Source organism: Cinclus cinclus, chromosome 1 (genome assembly GCF_963662255.1).
Source record: "Cinclus cinclus chromosome 1, bCinCin1.1, whole genome shotgun sequence".
Classification (NCBI taxonomy): domain Eukaryota; kingdom Metazoa; phylum Chordata; class Aves; order Passeriformes; family Cinclidae; genus Cinclus; species Cinclus cinclus.
This window is the reverse complement of record NC_085046.1, coordinates 88,208,676-88,231,093: the sequence shown is the minus strand read 5'-3', so window position 1 is coordinate 88,231,093 and position 22,418 is coordinate 88,208,676. Positions and strand designations below refer to the sequence as shown.

At 42.7% G+C, this 22,418-nt stretch overlaps 1 protein-coding gene across 1 annotated transcript in view; it reads right to left on the bottom strand.

Moving 5' to 3' along the window:
* The window catches only part of LOC134048402 (poly(rC)-binding protein 3-like), a 47,915-nt gene that overhangs the window by 6,896 nt on the left and 18,601 nt on the right, over nucleotides 1-22,418 (bottom strand). The window contains exons 5-10 of the mRNA XM_062500145.1: nucleotides 18,481-18,612; nucleotides 15,653-15,781; nucleotides 14,686-14,829; nucleotides 9,998-10,054; nucleotides 9,439-9,514; nucleotides 7,595-7,647 (exon numbers count right to left, since the gene is read on the bottom strand). Of these exons, the coding sequence (XP_062356129.1) occupies nucleotides 7,595-7,647; nucleotides 9,439-9,514; nucleotides 9,998-10,054; nucleotides 14,686-14,829; nucleotides 15,653-15,781; nucleotides 18,481-18,612 (591 nt within the window). The remainder of the gene's footprint in view (nucleotides 1-7,594; nucleotides 7,648-9,438; nucleotides 9,515-9,997; nucleotides 10,055-14,685; nucleotides 14,830-15,652; nucleotides 15,782-18,480; nucleotides 18,613-22,418) is intronic.

Here is a 22,418-nt window from a genome sequence, read left to right as displayed (position 1 = left end):
TTCCTCCAGCATGGGAAGCCCCCAGGAACAAGTGGGCATAGAGCCAGCTGCTGAGGCTGAGAGGTTTTGGTTTCTGTAAGGGTGATAAGGGGGGTTTTGTTCTGTGTTAAGGAAGGATGGGTGCTGAGAAGCTCAGCCATGGCCAGAATGAGTAGAAAACGGAAACTTTGCTCTACAGGTCTGTTGATACTGGGATAATGGTGCCAGTTTTGCAGAAGGATATGTCAAGATGCAGAGACTGCCCTTCCCCTCCCACTCTTCCTGTTGCTTGAGGCCCTGACCTGTTGCCCTTTGTGGTACTGTAGTACTTGGAGTAACTGGCAAGAAACAGATTCACATTGTCCAGACATTTTATCAAAAGAAGAAAAAACCTCCGAACGCAATCCTTGCTTCACACTCAGGGACAAACAGAAAGCCAAAGTGGATACCCAGGTAGCTGAAACAAGGACCAAGATGTGACGAGCACAAGAGGAGCAACCACATGGGGGGGAAAATGGGTTGGCAGAAAACACACACAGGATTTCCCATCTCGTTACAACAGGAGGGCCTTGCTGAGCTCCCTGTCCTTATCCCAAGAATCTCTCAGTGTGTGACTACACATGCCAGTGCAGAGGACTGGTGTGAGCTTCACCAGGAAGCCTCTGGCCTGTCTGTGTGTGCACCAGTGTGCCTGCACTGGCTACCTCTGGGCAGCACAGGGATCCTTTAGCCTCCGCTTCTGATGCCTCAGCCTCACTGGCCTCCATGGTCTGCAGTGAAGCTGGCACAGGCGAGGAGAGCACCAGAGCACAGGCAGAGAAGGCACCTGCTGGGTCACTCAGCAAGCTGCCACTTGTATGTGCTGGGGGTCCTCCAGAGATGCCCAGCTTGTCACCCAGGTGGGTCAGTGCAAAGAATGTGCCATCTCCTAGCTGAGTGTGAGTTACGTAGTGAGGATTCAGTTCACACTGGTCAAGGACATTGCTGATGCTGTGTCTGGAAGACAGGTTTGGTAACTTTTGGCCTGAAGCTCTCCAAAGTCACCTTTCGTTGCTGTGACAAGATGCTTGGACAGCCTCTGCAAGCTATGACATGGCCCATGGCTCATGCAGAACACACAACTCCATCTGCCATGCAGGAAGGATAGTAGTGCTGGGGGCTTGGGCTCTCTCTGGGGTGCCTTTGTCATTACATGTTACTTACACTGAAATTTGAGCAGGACCTGAGTATTCAAGAGCTGATGTGTTCTTGAAGAAGTTCAAGGGACATTTGGTTATGAGCATTTGGTTTCACATAAAGACACCTGCCTGAGATGTCTTGCTCTGAGATGGAATCAGATGGAAACCGCATCCGAACATCTCTGGCCCATTTGGGAGAGGAGCCAGACCTACCACAGACTATACCAAGCCTACTATATTCTGTACTCTAATACTAAACTTACTAATAAATACTATCATCAGTGGCACAGGGTTCAGCTGAAGGCCTGTCACTTGTGTCCCCCAGGGTTCTGTACTGAGCCCAGTATTGTTTAACTTGTTCATCAATGACTCAGATGAAGGGGCAGAGGCCTCCTCAGCAAGTTCCCCAATGACACAAAGCTGGGAATAGTGGGTGATACCCCAGAGGGCTGTGCAGCCCTTCAGAGGGACCTCAACAGGGTGGGGAGATGGGCAGAGAGGAACCTTCTGAAATGCAACAAATGCGGGGACTGACTTGCTGGAAAGCAGCTCTGTGGTGAAGGACCTGGGAATCTTTGTGGACAACAAGCTGTCCATGAACCAGCAGTGTGCCCTTGGGGACAAGAAGGACAATGAGATCCTAGGGAGCATTAGGAATAAATAACACTGGCCCCAGATCAAGTGAAGTCATCCTGCCCCTCTACTCAGCCCTGGTGAGGCCACATCTGGAGTGCTTTGTCCAGTTCTGGGCTCCTCAGGACAAGAGAGACATGGAGCTCCTGGAGCAGGTCCAGTGCAGTGCCACAAAGATGAGTAAAGGACTGAAGCACCTCTATTATGAGAAAGGCTGAGAGAACTTGGCCTGTTCAGCCTTGAGAAGAGACAGCTGAGAGGGGACCTCATGAATGTCAGGATCTGAAGGGAAGGTGCCAGGAGGGTGCATCCAGAAAGAATTTCTTCTTTTTCTCAGTGGTGCTGAACAACAGGACAAGAGGCAATTAATGGGCAAAAACTGATGTAGAGGAAGTTCCATCTGGATGTGAGGATGAACTTCTTCACTGTATGGGTGACCAAGAACTGGGACAGGTTGTCCGTAGTGGTGGTGGAGTCTCCTTCACTGGAGATATTAATGAACCATCTGGACACAATCCTGTGCCTGTGCTCTAAGATGACCCTGCTGGAGCAGGGAGGTTGGACCAGATGACCCACTGTGGTCCCTGTAACCCTGACCCACTTTGTGATTCTCTGAATACCTGTATTATTAGTATCTTTAATATACACATATGTACATACACACACACAGAGCATGTACATGTATATGCATATATATTTCTTTCAAGACTCAGCAGGAAGAGCTCATATCAGATGTGCATCAAGCCCAGTGGTCTGTCTCTGACTGTGGCAGTAGCCTACCCTTGAAGAAAAAAAAAAAAAAAAGATAAAACAAGTGTGAGGCATAAAACAAGTGTGAGGCATAAAATAAAGTTTCTACTGGAATTTCAAGCTTCCTCCTAAGGCTTACAGACCACCTGAGCAGTAGCTGCTATCTCTGCCTTTATGCTCCATAGTCCATCTGTCTGACAATTTCTTTTTGAACCTGTTTCTCCTTTTGCTGTCCAAGGGCAATGGCAATGACTTGCAGAACTTGCTGATGTGTTGTGCGTAAGTATCACCATTTGTTTGGACATCCTGAAATTTCAGCTGGTGTACCCTCCTCCATCTGTGAGCACCAGGCAAAAATGGTTCCCTTTCCACTTTCTCTACACCACCTGTGACTGTCTTCCCCTTCAACATACCTCATTTCTACTTGTCCAAAAATCCTCCAAACAAACCAACCCTAAAACACATGTTCTGCTTCTTGCCTTTTTCTAGCTTTACTCTGTTCATCAATAAAGTTCTGCTGGCACGAATGGAAACAGGACTAAGTCAGGAGTCTGGACTCTTAAAGCATGGGATTTGAAGGTGTCCTATAATTCCTCTCACCTCCAAATTACTGATGCTGATAGTTTCTCCCAATATGCTATGGCATCTCTGGTTCAGGTACCTCTCTTCCATTTTTTATCTTCCTCATAATGCTAAATATAAATGCTTTACATTTATTTACTTATTTACTTATTTATTTATTTACTTGTTTTCCTGTAATGCTAGAGCACTGACATTGACTGCCACAGGAAACTGCCTGGAGATTTTAAACACTGGTAATAAAGAATCCATTTCCTTTCTTAAAATGTAGTGCTTGTAAAAAGGGCCAAGAATTAGCCACTGCAGCTTGGTATCTGCTGTTAGGAGCAGAGGGGTTGACCACACTTGTCCACAGGTACTCAAGGCTCCCCCTAGTTCCCTGCTGCCAACACACAGCAAGTTCACTTGCTTTGGCACAGCCTCTGCATTAGTTCAGCAAGCAGGTGCTCATCATGAATGAGACTCTTCAATCTCTTTTCAAAAAGATACAGGCTGGAACTCCTAGTTTCAGATTTGGGTTGGTCTGTTTTTTTAACTAGAAGGCCTGGGGCAGAGTACTGTATAGGGGGAAATATCTCCTGAGGCAGGTTATAGTTCTTTACAAACTTGCAGCAGGGCCTGGAAAAAGATGCTTAAATACTCTGTATCTCTTAAAAACAAAACAATAATAATGTTAAGAAATTTCCTTGTGACAACAATGCAAAATCTGGACCACAAAACTTGCACAGACTTTGCAACAAGCCATATAGTAAACTGAGAAAATGTGGGCTGCTCCGAGAACATTTTGCATGTGTGGGTCCCACACGTTGGCAGGGAAATATTTAAGGTACCATAGGAAAATAAAGGCAATTCTTCAAGCTGCCATATCCATCTTGGATGGATGGACACTTCTGTTTCTATGGAGTAATGATCAGATTTATAGCTGCCTTAAAATGTTCTTGGTGATTTCTCTGGGGTAAGTTGCTTTCCTGTTGATTGTCCCTGGCTGCCTCTCCCACATATATGCAAAATATGCCTAACTTTTATGACAAAGATTTTTAAATTATTGGTTTGTTCATTTACTCTCAATGGATGTTTTGGAGTATTGACTTAAGAAATCTTAAGACATCTGCTATCTACACCCAAGGGTACCATTTCTTTCTTTTAAGGTTCTTTTAAGGACCCGTTTATGCCATTTTATTCTGGGATTTAGGTGAAACACACTCATATTGTGTAACTTCAGCAGCAGTGGAAGGACAGACAAGATCCCAGCAAGGAAAGAAAGACAACCAAATGCCCCTGTAAGAGGCTTTGATAAGCAAAATGAGATACTAGATAAGGACCAAGATGACTTCTGAGATGGACTGGGAGGATGTATCCTCTTTGTTCTCTTTTTGGAGTTATGTAGAAGTTATGGAAAAACCTAGAAAGGCAAATCTTCTGAATTCATTATTTGAAGAGGAAGCCTCAGCTTTTAGCATGTGGAAAATAACTTTCTGTAAAAGAAATATTTTTTTATTCTCCAGTATTGCTTTGTTATTGAGCAACAGGGTTAACTGCAATTGTCAGCATCCTGTATGAAGAAAGCAGTATGATGTTGTTACAGAAATTATTAATAATAGAAAAATAAATTTCTGACACTGCCTAAATGCCAGAGGGAGTGAGGAAAATTTATTCTAATATGAAGCTATGTAATTTGTAAAAGGCTATTAATATCTATTTGCCGTAGACAAGGGTAAACTCTCATCTCCTCATTGTCTTTATATCTGATTTTGATCTATCATGTTCTTACTGAGGCATGCTTAACATTATCTTGGTTTTAAAAAGTATGTAAAAGTATGCAGCACATGTAGCTATACACTGATTTCTCTGGTAGCTGCAAAGTATGTAGGTATTTGCAAATCTCGTGGTGTTCTCATGCGTGCTGGACTTTTACACAGATAAGCACAAATTATAAGAAAGCTGTGGAACTCATGCAGCACAGGGGATCCCTGGAGCCCCTGGAGCTGGAGCAGGGGACAAACCATGGGCAGTTTCAGGGCTGCACTGCAGTTCCATGCCAGGACCTGCAGCTTCCTTCACCTTCAGCCAGATAAATAATCACTGAGCCACACTGACAGCCTGTCCATCAAAACTGGGACTAGGAGATACTTATTGGGAAAGCAAAGTCAAATTGCTTTGACAATTGCTCCACACACAGCATCTGATTGATGGTGCTGGTGCCTTCTCATCCTGCTCCCTCACTGCTTCATTTCCCTCTGTCTCCCTCATATCCTTATTTCTCTTTGAATCGTTAAGGTTGTAAAAGACTCTAAGGTCAGGGGGCCCAATGATTAACATGGCACCATCATTTCACCCTAAACCAAGACCTCAAGTGCCCTATCCACAATGTCCACTTGAAAACTTCCACGTGTCCTTTTGAACACTTCCAGGGATGAACACTTCCCTGGGCAGCCTGTTCCAGTGTCTGACCACCCCTCCAGTGAAGACATTTCTCCTAACATCCAAACTAAACCTCCTCTGGTGCAACATCCTGCAACATTTCCTCTCTTCCTATCACTCACCTGGGGGAAGAGAACAACCTCCACCTGCTTACAGTCTCTTTTCAAGTAGTTACAGAGAACAAAGGGGTTTCCTGAGCCTCCTCTCTTCAGGCTAAACAACCCCAGCTCCACCAGCGGCTCCTCATGGGACTTGTGCTCCAGACCCTTCACCAGCTTCACTGCCCTTCTCTGGACTTGCTCCAGCACTTCACTGTCTTTCCTGAACTCTGGGGCCCAAAACTGTGAACACAGCATTTGAGGTGTAGCTTCACCAGAGCCAAGCACTGTCCTGGTCCTGCTGGTCACACCACTGCTGATAGAAAGAAATACATTTTTGGCACTGGGCTGTCTGGAGAGCAGCCCTAGTGCAGCTGTGATGGGGACACGAGACACCAGTATGCATGGTCACAGTGGGAGGCATCAGGGAAGGCACCTGCAAAATTCCCAAGCAGCTCCTGCTACCTGACAGGACAAGAGCCTGCTCTTCCCTCTGTTCTGCAACCCTGGGTGTGCACACACAGATAGGTGCACACAGAGTTCAGGTGGGCAGCACCAACCTTTTGGTCCTCTAATGTACACCTTGACACCATGCAAACATCAGAACTCCCTCTCACCACCTGTAGAGCTCCTGCAGGCTCTTCCTAAGCCTAACCCCATTTTGATCTTGGCTTTGCTCCTTTAGCAACAACAGCAAGACACACTGCATAGCCAGAAAAACTTTCTATGAGAAGCATTGTGTGAATTAGTGTTTGTTTTGCACTGACAGTGCTGAGCTGGGGCATTTCACACCTCATGGATGAGAAACTGATGGTTTTTAAAAATTTTCTATTGCACTACAGGACCCAAGGCAAACTTTTTCCCTCTCCTCTGCTATGAACCCTGAACGAAGGTAAGTCAGAAGGGTGACCTTGGATTTACATCTCTGATGGCAAGAACAACATTTGCCTGAAAGTGAAATTAAGAAACTTGTGCTGTAAGGAGAAAGAAGGTGCTCCTAAAAAATTCTCAACAGAAAATGAATCCGGTTGCAAAGCAGCAACTGATGAATCAGCAGTGAATTTTTTACAAAACAGAAAGCTTAAGAACTCTCAGCACTCACACCTCCACTTCTTCATGATTCTGTATCTTTTTCTTACTGTAAATCATTGCCACTGAGTTTAATAGGGCTTGCACAATACTGTAAGTATCTCTTAAGTAATATTTAATATTTAAATAATTGTTATTTGTGTTCCCGCTCATGCTTCAAAGCTTTTCTTACTGGAGGGGAAAACTTCCATTTTCCAAGTGACTCATATGTAATGAAAACTGAAAAAAGACCACAACCCTGTCTACTATGAAATTGAATTAATTAAGGCATTTTTATGTGATGCCCAGCATATGAGTTGGGCATTTTGAACTGTTTTAAGATTCAGCACCATGTTGTTCATGGACACTGAGTCTGTCGATCACAGCCGACCCAGAGCTGCTGGAGCAGGAGTGTTTCTAGCCCTTGTTTTTTAAATAAATCCTTATACTGCACCTTTACATTTCCAAAGTATCTTTTTGGCTAGGGAAAATTCCATCTTGGTTAAGTGTGGAGTTCAGTGGAGATGGGCATGGAGGACTCCAGCCCAACACACAGCACACGGAGCTGCAAGTTCTTCCATCCCCTTTGGCCCCTCTGCTGAGACCACCCGTGTCAGTGCCACCCGAGAGATGAGTTTTGGGAACCCAGGCTTTCGTGAAGCCAGTGAAGCCCCGTGGCATTGTCACCAAAAGGCATGAGAGGGGACAGTCACTCCTGCTGCTGCCATCCAGCATTTCACCAACCCCTTGCACCCCTCCCCACAGACTGAGTGCTGCACAGTTTATTCTGGGGCTGGTGTTCACAGATCAGCCAAAGGTTAGAGGTGTCCCCTCTGGTGGCAGAGGAGCGAGAGAAGAGAAAGAGACACGGACTATTGGTCCACTTACATCATTGGGAATAGTAAGTTCATGGGAACTGGTTGGAGTAGTGGCATCCAGTCCTATTCAGGGGACAGAGGGAAAATGTTACGCCAGCTGTTTGCAAGAAGGGCAAGACACAACAAATGAAATTTTAAAGAAGGAAACATACAGAAAGGAGAGGGAAAAAAAGGAGAGAAAAGAAAGGAGCAAAGAAAAATAGAGAGCTGCTAGTGAAAAAGAAAAGAAAGCAAAGGATGCAAAACTCAGAGGGCTGGACAAATTTTAAATGAGTCTTATTTTAATTAACCTTTAACCCACCAAAGCAACAAATGTCACATGAGATTCCACAGGGTCATCATAAAAAGCTTCTAGAAAATGAAGGGTTTCCTCTAAAACTAGTCTCTGAAGCTTGTTCTAAGCACATCAATTGACAAATTAACGGATGGCTGAGATTGGACCTGTCTACTAGGAATTGTAGAATATGAAAAATTAAATCAGATGCCAAATGAACAACTAGCTGAACAAAATAAGTATTTATGAAAAATAACAAAAAAAAAATAAGGATGAAGAAATTAACCTAAGAAAATCAGGAAATTATATGTGGGATTAGTTGCTGAAGAAATGTTGGGAAGGGTGATTTTGGAAGGGAAATGGACAAAGTACTCTAAGCTGCATACATTTGTTTGTAAATTGGGTGGACAAAAGGAGAATGCTCAGGAAAAATGGAATTGCTGCTCTAACACACGGTAACATTACAAAAACGTACATCTCACAAATATAACCAGGAAAAGATTAAGGAGCAGGATGTTAATGACAAGAATAAGGACAATACAAAGCTAGGAAAGGCCATTTAGTATTACTAGCAGCTATTTTATCAGATACACCACAAAGAAACAAAAGTATGTTTTGATATCATGAATATTTCTCTTATTTTCTCATTTTTTGGTGTTTATTGTATTATCCGTAAAGATATTCCAAAATAGTAATTTCTAACTAGAATATTAAAAAAAAATTACATAAAAGGTGACTAATTTTATTTGTTTACATTCAATTATGAATTGCATGAGTTTATGTCACACTGTATATAAAATATTCAAGTTGCTCAAAGAATTTGTGATGTATGTGATAAAATGTTATTTGCCATACAAAGCATGTACCAGTACAGATGCACTTCTGTTCTGTGAAGTTTTTAGATGCCAATCGTGTATGTTGTGAAGCACAGTAAAATTGTTCATTTGCAGTTTTAATTGACTTCTCACTCTTCAATCAAGAATTCAGCCTCAGCTTTATTAAGTATGGAGCAAATTTTAAGTCCTTATCTAAATTTCCACTGCATTTTGTAGCTATATCTGTGTTATCTAGCAGGAAGTGAGGCACTTGTCCCAGCAGTGATGATTACAGAAGCTCTCAAGACATTTGGCTCTACAGGAATTCAGCTTTTAGCATGCCATAGTTTTTTTAATTGGTGTTTCTGTGCCATGAGTACAAACTGTTTTCCCATGTTTGCTTCTCTCTGATCCATGTCACCAAAGCATGGACAAGAAGCACGCCCAAGCACTTCCATCAGAACCAGCTGGTACATACTGTATGGTCCACAATAACGTTGCAAGGACTGAACAGAAGAAACTCAGGGCTTTTAGCCAAGGGCAGAAATGAAGCAGTAGTGATTAATAAAAGTAACAAACAAAGCATGTTTTAAGTAATGATGAAAGGAAATGTAACAGAGGCATGGGAGGGAAGAAGAGAGATTAATGTGTAAAAAGAGAAGGATTGCTGGCCATTGACCACATTTATTATTAAAATGATGTAATGACCACGGGAAACAAAGCTGTTAAGAAGAAGGACATCCCCAGGGGGTCATGGGTACGTACCAGGGAAACCAGGGGTTGTCTGCCCAAGGGGAGTAAAGGGGGGATGCTGCATAGCCAACTGGTGAAGCTTGGTCAACTGCAGGGCAGGATGGGAAATTAGAACTAACCAATCAAATGGAATTATTTCAGAGCAGAGAAACCATCTTACGTGTTCTAAAACTGGATTAATTAAAATTATATTGAAAAATAAAAGGTTTAATCATTCATTCTAATCTACCGTAGAGAAAAAAAAAAAACAGAACTGGTTATAAATGACATCTCTACTGTTATTACATGTAATGGCTATTGTTAATATTAACTAATTACTGTAGAATTACATATTAAAAGAACTCAAATATATCACATGCAAAGAGACCAAGATAACTGTCATTTGTTCCTGGGCCATTGTACTTTCTAGCAATTATTACACAAGGTGAGAGGTGCAGCTGGGCTAATACTTGGCTATACAGCGTGTTGGCCAGGAAAGATGTCCTTAGGCCATGTCTTTATTGCTAACTGCAGAAAGCAAATGCTGCCCAGAACAAATAAGAGAGAGAGGAATAAAACGGGAGTAATTTACATGTGCTGGACTCACGTCTGGATGAGGGATGGCATACTGCCCCTGAATCGTGAACGCCTGCAAACAAGAAGCACAGTTAAGACACAGGTTAGTCAGGGGGGACAAGCAGCATTCCTGTTCTCATCAGTAAAGCTTTTCATGGCCCCTCCCAGCAAATGCCACCTGCACTACTTTCCACACTGAGTGAGGTTTAATTGTCTTGTGCTTCTTGATAACCCTTGGCATGGTACAGAAAGGTCTCTGTCAGGCTGCCCATGTCCCCCTTGCAAGCGGAGAACACCAAGAGCCACTGCCCAAGCTCTGACGATCTTGGCCCTCAGGACCTCTCTTTAGTCCAGTACTATCTGCCAGGAGCAGAGCTGAGGACACTGACGGGGTCAAGGAAGGAGCAAAGGGGGTGGCCAGTGACACCAATGCACCTAGGAAGATGCTGATGCCAGAGCAGCAAGAGGCATGGTGAGGCGGGGATGGACCTGCTCAAGGGATGCCTGGCCCTGTCCTCTAGCCCCTGACTGCCACATGTGTTCAGGGCCATGTGTGCCAGCCAGCTCTGAGCCACCTGGTCTGACATCCACAGATGCCAAGCACCAGCAACAGTGTGCCCTGGGGCACCTCACAGAGTTCATGCCCAAGCTGCTGTGCCAGTGGTACCTGAGCATGTGTGCTGATGGAAGCCTGTCCTGCAGTGCCTGGGCAAAGGGCCAGCAGGCAAATTTGGAGACAGAAGCATCATGGACACCCCCAGCATGGTGGGTGGCCATATCTTCCACAACAAGCCACGTATCCTCCCTCCAAATCCAGACACTCTGCACCACAAGAGCAGTGCAAGGGATGTAGTTTCTGGTATCATTTCTGGCAGCACTGGGGTGAGGTGTGGGGCAAAAAAAGCACAAGTGAGGAGGGATAGGGTGGCATGCCTGGCAGCCGTAAGCACAGCCCTTTGTCTCTCCTGATGGTCCTGTTCCACTCTCTGGAGTGCCTTACAAAACACCAACTACAGAGACTTTATGATTTTCTATTACATAAGAAAGGAATGGCATGTCAGAAAAAAATTAATATGCTTGTTCTTAGACAGGCAGGAAAGCAGAAGGACAAATTATAACATAAATATTTGTAGTGGGAGAATTATAAACAGGAACAGAGATGATTAGTTTAGTTTGCAAAATGCTTATTTGACAAAAGGCCTCTTAGAAAGTAATGAATCCTCTGCAAATGATAAAACAATTCATTTAATGGAGTTCAGATATTAAAACCTTTAATGTCTCAACTGCATGATGCACATTTCTGCAGTGAAATTTCCCTTCTGGAGCAGAAACATTTAATTTAATTTTTAAATTAGTTACAAAGCCAGGCATAATCTGGCAAACATCATGCACATGAGCAGTTTTGAGGGAGAAGTGTGTGTGTCAGGCTCAATGGGAGGTTCACGGGCAAACATGCATGAGCATCTAATTAGGATGATCACTGAGGGGTTAAAAATCACAAGAAAAGGTTCCAGTCCCAAAAACAAGAGATCACTGCCATCAGTGGGTCTAAAGGAAATGTAGTCAAGCAAGTGAAACTTGTTTAACTGTTTCACCAAATGAGGAGAACCTGAGTGAGGAGGGGCTCTGTGCTCAGCCAAGGACAGCAGCATCTTCAGGGAGGTTACAGCTGGGTCCATGAGCAAACAGTGAGTTTGGAAACCATGCTTTGGTGTCTGAGCATCTGTGCTGGATCACAAGTGTCTTTTCTGGTCTCAGCTGAACTTCAAACCCATCTGAGAAAACATCTTTTATATGGCTGGTTTCCAAGCAATGGTCTGCAAACCAGCAAGAACCCATCACAAAAAAGTCACCAGCAAACCTAACAGAAGTCACCCCTCATCATTCTGCTCCCTCATACTTCCATGTATACATAGGAGGAAGCAAACAAACTGGAGAACTAACAAAAACAATGATCATTCAGTGCTCAGACCAGATTTACTTGGTTGCTTGGTGTTCCATGAAAACCATCAAACCAGAATGGACAAGATGGGCCTTGAATTTTCTTCCTCAGTAAAAAAAGAGAAAGAAAGGTTTTAATTTCTCAGGCTGCCAAAAGGTAATTTGATTGATTTAGCTTGAGAAAACAGTCTCTGCCTGCTTTACCCCTTCTCAGGGGATCCATGTGTTTTTGGGGCTCAGGGCTGGGGCTTGATTCGCCTGATTAGAGGCTGCTGAGACATTTGTCCTGTAATGTTCTGCTGAGCACATGGGCTATGGATCTGCTTCCATCAAAGTCAAGGGCAACTTCCCTACTGACGTAAGTAACAGCAGGGATGACCTGGTCTGCACATCTTCCTCAGTTTAGACCATGGTACTGGTAAGAGACATAAAGCAAAGCTGCACCCTCTGAGTACCCATTTAAACACCAATGTAGCACACGGGGTAGAAATTTTCAATTTAACCATTGCACATGCTAAATAACAGTAGGGGCAGAGCAAGGCAGTGTTCAGTTTCCTTTTAGTTCTGTTATGCAGTGCAGTATCAAAGAAGCACAAGAGAATTAAAAGCAATACTTAGAGTGGAAGAACCCCAACTTCTTAAGGAAAACTAGAGATTATATTTTGCTAATGTTATCGATTGTATAAACAAAATCCTTTCAAGATAGCCATGATGTAATTTAGAATAGAAAAATAACTTCTGATAGCTTAGCTGAAAGGTTGAATGGAACTAACAGTGCTAATAAATTGTTTTTTTGGTATTAATTTCCACTTATGAAATCTGGTTAAAGTGTCATTCCATACTAGTGTCCAAACACACCTTAAGCACTCTCTTAAAAATTCTGCTTAGTCAGAAGGTGTCTGCCTCTTACACCCTTTCTCACATCAACAAGGTTGCATTAGAAAAGTGAGAATGCTTTTATAACTGATAAAACTGAAGATGACAAGAGCTATTAGACCTGAACATAAGGTAGTTGAAACTATTTATACAAACTGCTCAACACCCTCTAGCAAACAGTTTCAATGGTTTTGAGTAATCATATACAATCTTTGAAGGCAGGGGCAATTACAACACTGGTAGAATGGGCTGTGGCATATATATACACACACATTTTTTTAATAGGAAAGCACTGCAGTGTAAATTTACATATATGGAGTAAACGATTCTGAACTTTTAGTCATAGACCAATTTCTGGCACATTATTTTACATTTCAATTCAGCTTTAGTCACTAAGGAAGCACATTTCTTATTCTGATGACAACAAGTTAACAGTACTCAAGCACGATGAAAGCTCCTACATCCAGATTATGAAAATCTGGATATACATCAGAACAAATCATTACAGAGTAGAAGGTAAAACCCTGAGACAAAGAAAAAAAATCAGAGATAGTTCATGACAATGGCTGTCAGAAGCATTTTGGCATATACTTGGGAGGTGCAAGAGCTTCCTTATACACCAGCAGACTGTGGTGGTGTGGGTTGTCACACCAACAATGCCAGCAGCACCTTGGGCACTCAGCCCCACCAGGAACTCCATGTTCAGCTTCTTATATGATCTCCAAATTGCCTGAGGTGAGACACAATCTGTGCCATCAGCCCACACCCCTTGACACCCAAGGTGATGATGGATGGGTTGATGGTGTGGGAGGGGGGACCTGCCTGCAGATGTTCCACTGTGCAGTAATTGGGTAACTGCTTAAAAAGAGACCTTGGCATCACCTTGGGTTTCCTTCAGATGTTGGTTGGGTGGGGGTCCCTTACTGCCAGAGAGGCTTTACATATGTTAATCCTGAATAGAGAGATGTCTGCCTTCCTCTAGGCTGGGTTCCCCTTGAGTTAGGCAGGGCCTGAAGCATCTCACTCCTCCACCACTGCTTGAAGTTTGGTAGCTGCACAGGTCCCCTTGTGATCCTTCCATGGTGTTTTAAAAAGGGTATTTATCAGCTCTGTTCATCACTGGCTCTTCAGTGAAAGCTGCATTCCCCCTGCAATGGATGGTGGCAGAGCATTCCTGCTACGCCTCTGTCACACACTGCAGACCCATTTCTGACATTACTAAAAAACACAGAAGAACCAATTGCATGTAGGTTTTTAAAGGCAGATGAGAACCCTGACTGATACAGCCTAAGGTGAAGCAGGAACTTCCTTATATAAAAGAGAAACAGGAATGCTGTTCTTGTGTTATCAATCAGGCTGTTCCACACCATGATTGGGAAGGTCTCCACTTGCATATAAGTAGCTCCAGCCACCTTGGAATTCCATTGCTAATTGGTCCCGAGGGACTACAAGCAGTGGAAATTATGTGTGTGTAAATCCTTACTGCAAAATGCACTGTTTGGTCCCAAAAACTATGAAAACTATGAGAGAAAAATCACACTTTTCATTAGCAGAACTGTCCCGCTGTTTCATCTTCTCTGAAAATTGACAAAACTGCTTTTATTGCTAGTGAAGCTACAAGTTAAGGAAAAAAAACCCAATCACTACAATAAGCAGGGCTGCCCCATTCAATGAGCTCCTGATTTGGACACCTCTCAATCTGCAGAAGGGAAAACTTTTCTTAATTACAGAAGTTAAGGTTAAATCTTGGTAGAATATGAGATTGTCACAATTTTGTGTAAAGTTTGCAATGCAGTGTTCTCCTGTCCTGCAAACTGTAAGCACACACAGTAGACAAAGCACATCAATACTATACCAGGCAAGAAAGAGTAAAAGTTGAAAACTAACGGGCGCTGGCTGAGGCTGGGCCAGGACGGTGTGGTTTCCAGCTGAAGCCAAAATGGTGTCTGCTCTTACCTGGCCACCTGCAAAAATGATAGGTGCAGAGGCAGGTTTGGGACGGTAGGGGATGGTGGCACCTTTGGGTGGGGACTGCAGACAAAAACACAAAGCAGTCAAAATGCAGAACAAAGCAGAGCTTGTAATAAAAAGATGTCTCTTTTTATAAATACTGGTCATCTCAGACAACAAGGCATGCAGAAAACCCAGCCCAGCCCACCCTGCCCTTCACCCCATCAGACCAAAAGCACGCTAAAGGCCTCCTGTCTGGGCTACAAGGGAAGAGCTGAGGACTTGAGTGCATGGCCAAAACAAGCAATAGTGACACCTGTGGTTTCATTACTGCCACTGTCAGATGAAGTTACGAAGCTTCATTAAGCATGTTAAGGCATTACAGGAAACGGGCACAATTTTGAAAATGGCCAATGGTTTGGAAATTATGGGCATTTTCAGCATGGGTTAAAATGCCCAGACTTCTATGTAAATTTATTTTATGCATCATTTAATCAAAGGGCTAAAAAACTGCCAACAAAATGAAACTTACTGGTCTTATGCAACGACCTGACCCTAAGGAAGCAAAAAATTCTGGCTGGTCAAAATTATTTCTATTTTAAACAAGACCTGGATGCTTTCTGCTCTATTCTATATCAGAAAAAAATGTGTTTCTTTCAAAATGACTGCAGTTCTGTGCTGGACCTGGTTGCTGTTCAACAATGTCATGACAGCCTTTGACTGCTAAACCTTGCTGCAAGAGGCTCTCAAACACCAGAAAAAGCAGATTTTAACAGAGCCTCTGGAAATCCTTGGCATGGGAAGGGCAGACAGTGCCCCAGGGGAACCCACAGCAACTGACAATTAAAAATAATGTGTTTGAGCATCTCCTGAGTGAGAAGGGACAAGCTGGGCGCCCACTTACCTCCAGCATCACCACACAGATCTGCTTCACACACTGGATGATGGCGTCGGGAGTGCCGGATATGGTCACCGCGCGCTCCGTCGAGTTGGGCAGCATGTCCCCTGCCACCTGCACCTGGGCTCCTGTGGACTTCAGCACAGACAGAGCGAAGACACTGTCACTGCCATGCAGGCAATGGCACCTCTCCAGTCATTCACTGATACAACAGAGGGGGTGCACCCCTCAACTTTTTGTCTTTTATTTGCTGGACGTGGTAGAGCACGTAAGGAAACTCCTACCCCAGACACGGATTTGGATGTTCAAACCAATTTGCTAACACTACCACCCTAGGGAGGTTAGTTCTCAGTAGCTGTTAGTGAATCAAACTGGGACTTGAACTTCAGGAGAAGCATTTTAACCCTCTCAAAGACAGACAGTTGCAATGCTGACTAGAAAGTGAAAACGGTGAAATGAAGTACTCTTCAATGATTAAAAAAAAAAAAAGGAAAGAACCCCAATAATTGAAGAAGCTCAGCTAATCAAACAAGTCACTCTTTAATCTACTGATAAATGGCTCTTTAATCTGCTGATGGCTGACTTGTGTCTCTTGTTGAAATTCACGACTTCCTTATGCTATATGGTACAGAAGCACTTCTAAATCATAATTAGTGTTGATTAAATATGTGCATATCATCAACTTTTAGCTCATTAATGAATGCGAGAAAGTAATGAGCCACTTTTGGGGAAGTTTTTTGCTCTTTTTAAAAAAAAATTGATCTTGTGTGTCTTAGTTAAACAAAACAAAACAAAGCAAAGGAAGAAGAAAATACAGGAGGCCCAAACAACCCTTGACATTATTACACAAACACAGAAGACCTTTTCAGTCAATAGAGAAAAACCCAGGCATTTGATGTTAACTAAGCTCTTTAACATACTGCACTGAAGATCTATTCCTGACTGTTATTGCAATGCAGTACTTGGGCTTTAAAATACAAGTTTTTTCAGTAACCATTGACTTTGCATCAGTCAGCAAGGAGTTAATTTGTTTTCCTGCTAGTTATACACAAGACATGTCTTAGCGCTCTTTCCAAAGACTGATTAATGTACTGATTTAATCTTCTGTTCACTAAGAATCAATTCCAGGCCCTATAACAGGCTTTGAAATTTCACCATAATTTGATCAATCCCTCATGCTTTTGTCTTCTTTTCTTCATAATCTTATCTCAAAAATAGTACTGCAACCCCACATTTTGTTCCTGGATGCATGACTGAACAAGGAGCAGTTGCTCCTTTTGCAGCTGCTCAGTTCACTGTGTGATGATGAAATCAGACCACATCTTGGGCTGGATGCTCCTTGATTTCCCCCTCTTTCCTGGTATTTGCTTTTTAATGTACATTCCCAGGTATCTGTACATCCAGCACAAAAGACTGTAAAACACCAGAGTCATTTATACATTTACTCCCAGTGCTAATCTTGTCTATTCTCTAACTCTGGTCATATATCAGTAGCAAGGAACAAGTAATATTTTGTCCATTACCCTTCTGCTTAGGAAGATGTGCAGTGGGACTTCACACTACATTAACCTTATCAAAACACCTATTTGGCCAAACACTATCCTTTTACCAGACTATAGGCAATTGCTTCTGAAACTATGCTCATGAGGATAATCACATCAGTCACTTCATTTAGCCAACCAATCTCACCTTTAAAAACCTGTCCTGAGCACATTCCCACAGTGCTCTGAGTGAGGTTACTGATATTGAATATAAAATCCAAAGTATGGACAGCTGTAAAACCTAGAGCTAAGCAATCACTAGCACACAGTTCAAACTATGCCTGCTCCTATTTTAAGACAACTAAGAAATTAACTGAGAAGCTCCATAAAACTTGTTGTCTTGAATCCACACTTGCAATTAAGCAAAAAAAAAAAGGAGTTTCAACTTCGCAGAGCCTGTCAAAACCCTTTTGTTTTGACACAGGTAAATTAAAGAAATGGATCAACATGTTATCTTAGTATTCAACACTTCATCCCACGCTGGAATGAATTCAAATTTGGAAGGAATATTGCCACTTCCTCCAGAATAACAATTCATTTTTCTGGAATGTCTTATTCAGATTTTCTCTATATAACTGAGCATGTACTTGGTTTTCTTGTATGAGTGATTAAAAACACCAGATCCTTGGCTTGGCATGTGCTATATTGTTACAGTCGTGCATGGAAGGGTTAAAACAGGCATTGTATGATACTTTTTGCATTTTTTGGTTAGACAAAGAAATGGCTCCTACCACACTGAATGAATACCTCTAGCTGAAGTCTCGAGTAAAACTAAATTCTGCATGTGTTTGGAATGCATCAAATCAGGTCACCTGTGGCCCAGTGACATTAAGGAGAAACAGGGAAGGGGCACTTTTCTAGAAAGTAGATCTACTAGCCTGGAGTCCCCAGTGCTGCTTGGGCTTTTGTCTGACTGTAAGGGTGGTAACTAATTTGGAAATGGCTGCAACTCTTTGACTTGGGGTCCCCTGAGTATTGCTGGGCAGGGATCTATGCTGGAAGAGAAACTTGAAGAGCCATTTGTCACTGTTGCTTTGCTTAACTGTGCACGAAAGACTTTATACATTGTAAAGCAGTTTCTCTATTTCACACATGGTCATTAGTGTCAAGGAAAGTACAAGTCCAGCAGTGCTGGAGCTGCTGCTACTCCCAGAGCAAGGCTTTTCCAGGTTTTTCAGTCGACATGTGCTCATGTTAGTGTGATCAGCAAAGTGCAGTGGGTGATGCTGGCAGGGCACACTGCAGTAGGATGCTGAGCTAGCCGGTGCCCCCAGCACACATCCCAAGACTTACCTCCCTGATTTCTTTGATTTTGGAACCTCCTTTTCCTATAAGGGATCCACACTGGCTTGCTGGGACGACGAGCCGCAGTGTTACGGGCGGTTTGCTTGTCACGGAGCTGTTTGTCATCGAAGCATTTATGTCCTGTAATCACAGTGTCAGCGAGCATTAGCAGGGGATTTGCCAATCCTGGCGAGCACTTCAGGGCTCAGAGAAAATGCCCAGGCTGTCTGTGGAGACGTGGGGAGAGTGCTACCAGCTGTGGCTGGTTTTTGTGGTAAGGAAAGCCCACCACAGCTCTGCTGGTGATACACTGTAAGCAGGAAGCAGCTTGTGCCAGAGGAAACCTTCGGACATCTGGCATTGCAAGATCCATGCTGTGGGACAAGAGGGCAGGACTAGGAGCAGGGGGAGGTGGTGTCTCCCATTAGACCAGACAAAATAGGTGGAAGAGGCAAAGAGGCTTTTGGATTCACAGGCTTCCAAAACCTGGTCTCTTTTTCACCACCTCAGTTAGAAAATTTACACTGTGTAATATGTTTCTACATCTCACATGTCTCTTCCCAGATTTGATTCAAAGAAAAATGGCTAAATAAGGATTGACAAAGAATATATGAATAATCTGAAGCAGAGGAACTCAGATAATTTTGGTAAGTCTGCCACCCTCTAGATTTAATTTCTCTCTTTTGTAGCAGGTCCATAAATATTTGTACCACTACAAAATTTCTAAAATCTTTTCCATTGTAGTTATGTAACCAGAGTACAAAAAGCTCAGCAGACCAGTAATTGCCTGTGTCCAGGTAAAGTAACATACACACATCCATGTATGCCACTAGCTAATGAGACTACATTACACACTCCCATAAGTACTTCAATACTTCAAGTACTTCAAGTACTTCAGTACTTGTTGCAAGGTTTAAATTGTTTTAAATATATTTTGTTCGTTCAAAATCTTGTAGGCAAGACAAAACAATCCCTCTAAAGACCTCATCAGAGAGGAAAAGACAAAGCTTATCTTCCCACTGATCAGTGGGATGCTTTGAGAGAATTTAGGATGAAAAAAAAAGCCACAAACTGCACTGCAGCTCCTCAACACTCATGAGAATCTCAGAGTGTTTTGGTAACACTAGCTATGAGCTGAGAAGACACAACCATTAGGTGGCATGGCACAGCTATTATACTCTCCACAGGAATGCTACCAAAAGATTAGGACAGGAATGAGAAAACATGCATTTCATATTAAGTAACTTATGATGCAACGTAAGTTGCATTGAGCAGAGAGAACTGATGTGATTTCCTATGCTTATAAAGACTATCACTTAAAAAAAAATAGTGCCTATATTGTGCAATCAGGACCCCACATTATAAAAAAAGCAACCAACAACAAAACGACTCAGCACTTCAAGGAACTCTGCACATCTCACTGAACCAGAGTGGGGGCCCGGTGACACCAGCACTGATTCCTGCAGTACCTTCCCAACTGTGATGGCAGCATTCTTCCATCCAAGAAAGGTATGACCTTAATTAGCTTAAAAGAGAAGAAAATAAAATCTAGAATGGAACAAGGCATTGCTGCATGTGACAAGACATCTACCAAATAATTCCTCTAGCCAGCCAGTAGCAACTCACATTCTGTTTAGTGGCTGTGTCAGTGAGAGATTGCAATCCAAAATAAAGCCAGAGGGACAACAGAATTTTGCAGTACCCATGTATCTGAGATAAAGCTACGCTGATTTTTCAGCTGGAAGATGACATCTCACTGTATCATGTTTGTGTCAGGTGGAGGTGCAGGTGAATAATCCTCTTCAGCCACAGAGCAAGAAACTTAATAATGTCTCCTACTTCCATATCATACACAGCCTGGCCTCAAAGCCTTCACTGAACTTTCTGCCTTCAAAAGCACTTTGCAGGAACTGGAAGCCACTGTTCTCTTTATTTAGTCCTCATCATTTAAGAAGAGCAAAATCTAAACATGGGGGCTCAGCAGCATGGAGTGCATACAGGAATTATTCCAGCTTAAAAACATGGCAAAGGAGAAATAAGATGAAAAAAATCCCCTTAAGAACTACAGGTTTCTGAGTAGGCATGGCTGGAGAATTTCCCAAAGAACAGTCATCTTTTAAACTGTGAGATTCCTATTTATTTAACCTCTAACTTTTTGTGGCATTGAGTCCATTTCTTCAGGGCTTTGGCAGACACCACAGCTGGACCATGCATGGCTTTCTCCCTGCTTGGCCCTCAGCCAAGACAGGCTAACTGGGAGCCTGGAAGTGCTAAAGAGCCAGCAGCATCTCTAGCTCTTGGCATCCCAGGGTCATAGCTCGCAAGGCTTCCCAAGACAAGCTAACCTGGCAGCTCAGAAATATACCAAGCCTCCAAGTAAAAAACATACCAAAATTCTTTTTCTGGTTTCAAAGGAAATGATAAACTGTCCAATTTTCACAGTAAGGAGGATTCTGTGAGGTGGCTCCTCACTTGGAAACGACCACCAAAAGACAGACCACAGTTGTACTGGCAAGAATTAATATTTGCCAGAAAGGCAGCACCCTGATTGCTTTTATGACCTTCCTTTTCTCTTCTCCTTCTTCCTAGAGCTAAGCAAGTTCTCCATAGATGTTTACAGAGGAATAAGGATTCCAGAAACCCTTTACTTATTTATCTGAGAAGGTCTGACTACTGAGCTGTGCCTGCTGGTTATTCCAGTGCTTAAGTACCACATGCTTTCAGAGGATTAGGCAGACTTACAAGCAAAGCTAGAGCTGCCCCACTCACCAGGTGAAGTTACAGCTGCATTTCTTGGGTCTCAGCCTCCAGACTAGAAATGACTGCACTCAAATGTCCCCTCTTGCAATTTCAGTGGTCTGCCTGGGTTATTGTAATTTTCCAACAACTCTCTTTCTCCCCTGCAGTGAATATTTTGGTATTTATGTAAATAAATAAACCTACTTAGCTTGTAAATTCATCATAAGACTGCTAAGAAAGTATCTTCCATTGGGAAGATTGTCAAAGCAGACTTACATAAGGCTACAGAGCAACCACAAGACAAACACAACCTTTCTCATTTTTCTATCTAACACATTTTGAGATTTTTACTAACATTAGAAAGGCATTCTAGGACTTCCTAGACCTGCTTATCTCCAGGTATGAAGCTGTAGGGTGGATATTAAGGGACCAAGGTCTTCATGTGGGCCTGCATAACAAATACCAAAAAGATCCTTCAAAGCAGCAGTCTCACACATGCATCCTTTTTTCTTCTGTTTCAACATAGCTACAATAACCAAAGCTGTACTGAATTTTTTAAATGGCTGAAGAAATCACCAGCAAAAAGATATGCATGAAAAATAGCGCTTGGTAGTTAGCTAATTTGCAGGTTTTGAGACAGCACTTACTTTTGCCTCCAGAGTGTTACAGTTACCTCATTTTATTGGCAGGAATATTTACAGGAAACCTAACTGATTTTGTGTGTGTATATATATATATATACAAAATGTATTATATATTCATATTTCTTTACTGCTGTTCTTTTAAATATAGTACAAAACAATTATGTTAAAACTAAATACAGTTATTTCAGAGCAGTACTTGATCTGCAGGGAGTGCCAATACTCCTTTGCTAATGCTCATATGAAGAGCCCAGCCTACCCTCTAAAACCTGCAAGTGCAAATAAACACAGACTCCAGCCATATGCCTGATTTTCAGCTTTCTTTGCCTATTGCTACCTAGAGCACTTTCAAAGACTATGTCACACTGGGTGGTGATGATGCCATGCAGTGTTGGAAGTTTGTATGAAAAATGCAGCATTATTTCCACTGGGTACTCATTTTGGTGGGGACTGGCAGGGGTTATCTGTGCTAATGATTCTCTCAGCATTTTATAAGATGAGGAACATGTTTTTCCTGTAGAAAGCAGAGACGCTGCTCTCTCCAGGATTCTCTGGACTGTAGGGTAT